Genomic DNA, 7,026 nt, shown 5'->3' with positions numbered 1-7,026 from the left:
CCGCCCCGGGATTGGGAGGTCAGGCTACTGTCAAGGGTAGGCATGGTTGAGCAACTGCCAAGGAGCCACACCCCAGCAGGGGCCCACTGACAAGAGCGGCCTGGTGTTGCCCCCCCCATCACCATTGCAGCCTGTTTGTTCACCTGCCTCTCACTATGGCCAAGGCAGTGTGGTGGTGAGGTGCAGGAGATGCCACTGCCTACTTTCGCACTGGCTCTCTGCCTGTCAAGCAAGCAAATGGTAGCAATGATGACAAAGAGGATGAGGATAATAGCATTTGGTGACAATGGCAATGAGACAGTAGACTCATTGACAGAGAGGGGGCACTGAAGATGTCTTGCCCAAGGGCCCTCAAAAACCTGGAGCTGGTGCTGAAGTCAGGTCAGAGTAGTGACTCATAGTGAGCTCCAACAGGTCTCCTGCTCTGTGGATTAGTACCTGGGGTGCTTTCAGATGAATGGCCCTTAGTGTTACCAGTCAAAAGGCATTGTGCAGCTATTCTGTCATTTTTTCCCTGATGGGTTTTTTCATGAAAAGAAAAAAAGGCAGAAGCAGCGGTGAGAAAATAGGGGAAGGCTACTAGTGGAAGACAGCATCATTCCCTGAATGAGTCAGGGGGATTGCAAGATAAAAGCCTCATCTGGAAGAATCCCCCATGACACTTGTGTGTTGCAGCAACAAGTTCGGGAATGAACGCATCAGAGAGAGATTGAGAGAGAGAGAGAATTCAGCATTACAGTTCATTCAGACAGGCCAGCCGGCCGCTGACATAGATATGGTCTTTATTTTAAAGGATCAACACAACAAATCACAAGGACAACGCCATTCACTTTAATACTGAAAGCTTTTCTTCCACAACCATAGTCTGCAATTTCTAGCCGAAGTTAGATTTGGAAGTTGTTTTTCTTTTCTTTTTAAACAGTGTCTCAAAGGTACATGGCAAAAGAGAGAGAGAGAGAGAGAGAGAGAGAGAGAGAGAGAGAACCACACGGCAAACTTTAAATACATCAATTTCAATGCAGTGTGCTTATTTTCTGTGTGCGTGCGTGTGTGTGTGTGTCTGTGTGTGCGCGCGTGCATGCGCGCAGGTGTGAGAACCTCTGGAGATATTAAAGTTCTTCAAAGTCGTGAGTGCTTGTATTCATCACTTCTGGGTGCATAACTCTCCCCATGAAAATGATGGTACCTAAAGGAAAAAGAGAGAGAAGAGATACACACAGAAGGAGAAGGGGTCTAAAGGAAGGCATTTTTCTATGGTACAAAAATGGAGAAATCTAGTCTTACTTCAGCTATTCAAGACTGGAAAAATAATGGTCAAAATGCATGCAGCACAGGTGACCCATGATGGGTTTTCCTGATATCTTTTGCTTTCATAAAAAGCACCCATACAGGCTCCAAGTTGGGGGGAAGGCTAACCCTTCTACCGCATAATTTTCCTAACTTAAATCACTCCCCAAGGTTGCTAATGGCCAGAAAATGGGAAAAACGACAGATACCATATGGGTACTTGTCACTTCTCCCTCTGCAGCTAACAGCTTTGAGGGATGCATGGGGAAAAGGTTCAAGACTCGCACTCCCAGCATCATTGACTGGATCTAAGTTGTCATGCTCAGCCCCTGAGCTGTTTTTAAAGAAAGACATTGGGAGATCCAGTTGCAGGTTTCTTGTATCACATGCCACTGGCCCTAAGGAGAATTGTCCATCAACAAGATAGTCATGGGTGAAAAAAGGGGAACTGTTCAGAATGAATGGTTTTCCTTTGTGGCTGATTGTCATAAGTGATGAGTGCCATAGACTATGTATTAAATGGTTAAGACAGACTGTTTCATTACTGTCGGAATTTGCAAATATTTGAGGCCGACGTATTTGAATTAGACTGCAGATGTTATACATCTGTTCTGAAACTTAAATTGCATCTTTTTACAGTAATGCTGGCACAAACTAATAATATATTTTTCTTTAAGAAACTGAGCATGTAGAAGTTGACCAACACATGTTTCTGTTCCAACACTGTCCAAAATTCAATTATGGTCTGGTTCAGATGATGCTCTGTGTTCAGGGAAGAGCATGATCACATTTACCCTATCTGCCAGACATACCCATCCCACCTCCAGGGCTGCCAGATGGCCATACAACAGACATAATGTTTGCAAAGGGCTGATGTGGGTAAAGTCTGATGTGAGTAGGTCCTTGTAGCCCGGTTGTTTCCTGGATTTTATGCCCTTTCAGTCAGCTAAGAATGAGATTTTTAAAAAAATAGGTATCCATATAGTCCACACATGGGCAACCAGCAGCCCGCAGGTCGTGTATGGCCTTTGCCCATTTCTCCCCACCACCCTGATCAGCCATCGGCTGCAGGGTGGGGAACAGATCACTTGTTTTCCTGCTGCTAATAGCAGAGGAGAAACAGCGTTATGTATCAGGTTTGCTGGGGTATGCGTAGAGATATCTTAGCTTCCTCACCTCCCTAGCAGTGCACAGGATCTGGGGCAGGAAGAGGCTTTGACCTCACTCTCCTCTCCGTGATCCTGATTCAGATTGCTGTTTCCCTGCTGCTATTAGCAGTCACAATCTGAATCTCCCCCCATCCCCCCAGCCTATCATCTCAATGGGTTGGGAGGGAGGGTGAAACCTCCCCATCTCTGCCCGCTGAGATAGGTGTGGGCCTGTGCAGTCCCTGCCATGGCTTTGCGGTCCTTGGTGCCAAAAAGGTTACCCACCCCGATATAGACTATTGCTTCATTTGCTAGAAAAACATATGAACCTGCCCTGCAGTGCAATCCTAAACCCACTTACCTGGCAGTAAGCCTCATTGAAGTCAATGAGACTTGTATCTGACATGTATAGGATTGCACTGTTAGCCGGACCAGTGGTCCATCTTCCCCAGTTGTGTTGACTAAGACTGGCAGCAATTCTCCTGAGTGCCAGCAGGCAGAGGCAGATCTTTCCCAGTCCTATAGCCCAATATTCTTTTTTTAATTGGAGATGGTGGGCATCGAGCCGGAGAATGACTGTGCTTGACCGCTGAGCTACTGTCTCTCCCCAAGGCTCCAGGTGAAAAGCCTCTACTATATACTCTTAAATCAATCTGTTCTATTATACAGCAGACAGTTCTCCTCAGCACATAAATAACTGATCACACTGATATTCTGGACGCTCTTGGATCAGAGGATTTTTAGAATTCTGTTGCAATACTCATCATACAATGTGGGGCAGGAGACATACAACCTTGTGCTTTCTCAGAAAACATTATTTTATTTTTTAAAGAATCTACTGCAAGTCTGCAACATATTCTTGGGTGGTGGGTTTTTTTTTTTTGCTGGGAAGAAAATATTAAAAGGCGAATTTGGAGGTTTAAATGACTTCAGGCCCTTTTCACACATTATTCACTACTCCAATGGAGGTGTTGGGTAAGCAAGCATTCCAGAATGCGAGCATGAGCACACAACAGTCTTTTGGAGATGCGCACACGCAGATCTGAGCGCTGACATACGTGATGGTGCACTGATCTGCTTATGAGAGGCCACTGTCATGCTCATGGCATCTCACATTAACTACAGAAGTGAGCAGTCAATCATGAGCAGTCAGGTAGCCCATTTGGAGCTGTGACACGTTTTCTTGTTATGTCATAAACCACATCAACGGTGCTAAATAAATACGTATTGACTTCCAAGGAAACGTGCAGGATCGGATGGCAAGTATGTTAATGAGTGGGTTTAATATTATACACAGTTTCTTGATTCTAAAGTAGGAAGAAAATAGCTAAGTGGGAAGCCTTTGCATATAGAAAGCCTCAAATTCGATCCCTGGCCCCTCCAGTTAAATGGTTCAGGTAGCAGCTGATCGGAAAGATCTCCTTCTGCCAGAGATCCGAGTGAACCACTGCTAGTCAGAGGGGCAGTTCACACAACATGTTAACCCACGTTCAGTGGTTGAGTGTGGTTTGTTTTGAACCGTGGGTTGTTTGTTGAACTGTGTGTTATCGTGTTGTCTGAACGCAGCTGTGGTGGCTTCCAGCCATGCAGTGTGGCTTGTTAACCACCCTGGACAATCCAGCAACAAACCATGGGTTCTCAAGGTGGCTTGTTTGAGAAATAACCCACACTGCATGGTTAACAAGCCAACCTGGCTGGATTCAGACAACACGCTAACCCATGGTTCAAAACAACCCATACTCAACCACTGAGTGTGGGTTAGCGCATTGTCTAAATCCAGCAGTCCCAGAGTAGACAATCCTGGACTAGATGGATAACTAATCTGACATAGCATAAGGCTGCTTGCTAAGATTCTAGTAAGGATTCAACAAGAGTAACAACAACGAAACTCAAGAGAGACGAATGCACTTACCTGTTCTTCTGTTCCTAACCACAAAGAAAAAGGGATGATCCACTATAACCTGGGGGTATAGCACTGCCATTCTGCTAATGGCTATCATTCCTGTGGAGGGTGAAGACAAGACAAAGAGGCAAGGTCTGAAGTTACCCAGTCTTGTTTCTCTCATGCAATCTCTCTCTTTCTGTGTCGTCCCATTAACAATACATACAAAGTGCACAAACAGACATTAAAAACCTACCATGCCAAAACAGGTTGTCAACAAGATACACAGCTAGCAATCTAATCTAAAATGAAGAGAGACTCAGAAAGAAATGGATGCATCTTGTTATGCTCTAGGAATGATTAACAAGTGGTAGTGGTACAATTTATTTCTACTGCTGGGGGAACGGCTTATAACTTACAAAGAGGCTGAACTTGGAGGGAGAGTTATGAGAGCCATTCCCTTCCACAGGAACTGTATTATAGTCTGACAGTCTTGCCCCCCACATGGAGTATGCTACACGGAGGTCGAGCGCATTTGGTGAAACATATTCCGTGCTAGTTCTGAACTGACCGTGATCATTTCCCGCAGCCCAGTCTTACCTTCTTAAAATTTAAATTTGGAGCAGAGGGATTTTCAGTGCAAATAAATGCAAACTCTGAATAGGTTGCTCCCCCCTAAATGGTGACTTTTTCTAGATACTTACAACAGACGCAATTGCATCGGTGGTCTTACTGCTGGAAATATTGTACCATCTCTGCTGCAAAGTATACATTCAGCCAAAGACAAGATTCTTCTTTAGGAGCTGGTACAGATATAATACTAGCAGCTCCACGTTAATCACAGTTGAGAAATTGGAAGACCGTCTTTTCAAGATGTGTTCCCTCTCCCCAGTCCTTCATATAAATATAAGATGAACCCTGCTGGCTCTGACCAACTTCTTCTCTAGTCCAGCATTTTGTTCTCATAGTGGCCAGTCAAATGCCTATGGGAAGCCCACAAGCAAGGTGTGAGCACAGCAGCACTCTCCTGCTCATGTACCCCAGTAACTGGCATGCAGTGTCGAACTACCACTGAACTTGGAGATTACACATGGCCATTATGACTAGTATCCATTGCCTTATCCGTCATGCATTTGTCTAATCCCCTTTTAGAGCCTTCTAAGCTAGTGGTGATCATATTTTGTGCCAATGACTTCCATAAATTTGGTATGTCCTGTGTGAAGAAGTACTTTCCACTGTCTGTCCTGAATCTCCTGACAATCAATTTCATTCACTGAAGCAAATTCCCACCACTGCCCAGTAAAACGCATTTATTCAGTTTGTTGGTGCTGACGTTAATCGAGGTTAAGGCTAACAAGGGTTTCCCTTGGCTCAGGATTTGAAAGCAACTTCAAAGTGCAATTTCTGATCTTGGGTTAAGATAAACCCTGGTTGGCCTTCATCATGGTTAACGAGAGTGCCACTGAGGGAGCAATCCTATGGCTCCTAGTCAACAGCTAGATTGCCATAGGATATGCTGGTTTCTGAGAACTGACCTTCCCCTCCTTCTGCACTGCCTCGCAGGCAGCTTGGAATGACCCTGCACTCCAGGCTCAGAAGAGAAGCACGGAGCGGCAAAAACGGGGTATTCCGGGGGGCGTTCTGGGGCAGGGAAGGTGGAATTGCTGGTACGACACATGCTATGTGTCATCCGGTAGCCGCCGCCCCCGCTCTGCCTTCCCGTGGCTAGACCGCAGAAATTGGCTGTAAATGCAGGGCAGCTGAAGCTCAGAGGGGGCGATTCCCTACGTGCTTCTCCTGCCCTGCACTGGATAGGCGGTTGCCTCCGAGTTTGGAGGTGGCCGCCTATCCCCATAGGATTGCGCCCTTAACGGTTTAATTGCAATTAAGAGGGGAGATCTGGAGAAGGGAATTTTGTTCCAAGGAGGAAGTGTGTGCAGCTTGTTCCTGATTTGATAACTATGGTTAGTGGAGAACCATTAACTTTCTTCATATGTTTATGTTTTATTTGTCTTTATTTACAACATTTATATACTGCTCTACATCTAAACAGATTCCAGAGCAGTTTAGTGGGGTGTATCCAACTGTGTCACTCCCCCTCCCCCTGCAGACTACCCCCCCGTGTGCTCTGGAGGATTGAGGGACCCACCAGAGCAGATCTGGGGTGTGTACAAGGGGGCTGCAGCAGGGGTAGGAAAGTACATGGAAGTCTCTTTATACCAAGGGAGGTCTCATTGCGCAAACAGACTTCCATTTGCATGAGGGCTGGATCCAACCCAGTATGAATGTGTGAAGGGGCTCCTGTGCACAATGCTGATGTCCACGTCCCTGGCCAATGCACGATGGCATCAGTCTGCAGGGAGCCTGTAACATATGCTTGCTATTTTAATGTATGTGTTTGCATTGTTAAATGTGACCCAGGTAAAATAGGGTTAATAGAGTATTAGAGAGTGAGTGAAAGGGGTGTGTGTGTGTGTGTGTGTGTGTGTGAGAGAGAGAGAGAGAGAGAGAGAGAGAGAGAGAGAGAGGAGTCTGAGGTTATAAAAGGAATGAACTGACAGAAGTCAGACAGGACCTTAGGGATTGAGGAACTCTAGTGAGTGGGGTTTTGGGAATAGGATTTAGAAGGGGTAGAATACATAGGTAGGTTAGGATCAAGCACAGAGTAATAATAATAAGTAATTTTTGTATTATATAATGCAAGTGTGG

The 7,026-nt window shown here is 45.5% G+C and overlaps 1 protein-coding gene across 4 annotated transcripts in view; it reads right to left on the bottom strand.

The window, feature by feature from the left end:
* Positions 1–808: 808 nt before the first annotated feature.
* Positions 809–7,026, bottom strand: part of LOC146351519 (neuroserpin) — a 149,044-nt gene continuing 142,826 nt past the window's right edge. For all 4 annotated transcript variants that reach the window (XM_084847451.1, XM_084847453.1, XM_084847452.1 and 1 more), the window contains 2 exons: positions 4,348–4,437; positions 809–1,186 (listed from right to left, as the gene is read on the bottom strand). In XM_084847451.1, the coding sequence (XP_084703577.1) occupies positions 1,110–1,186; positions 4,348–4,437 (167 nt within the window). In that variant the 3' untranslated portion in view covers positions 809–1,109. The remainder of the gene's footprint in view (positions 1,187–4,347; positions 4,438–7,026) is intronic.

Source organism: Heloderma suspectum, chromosome 3 (assembly GCF_057233095.1).
Source record: "Heloderma suspectum isolate Gila_16-S chromosome 3, 16-S_ref, whole genome shotgun sequence".
Classification (NCBI taxonomy): Eukaryota; Metazoa; Chordata; class Lepidosauria; order Squamata; family Helodermatidae; genus Heloderma; species Heloderma suspectum.
This window is presented reverse-complemented; position numbering and strand designations above follow the sequence as displayed.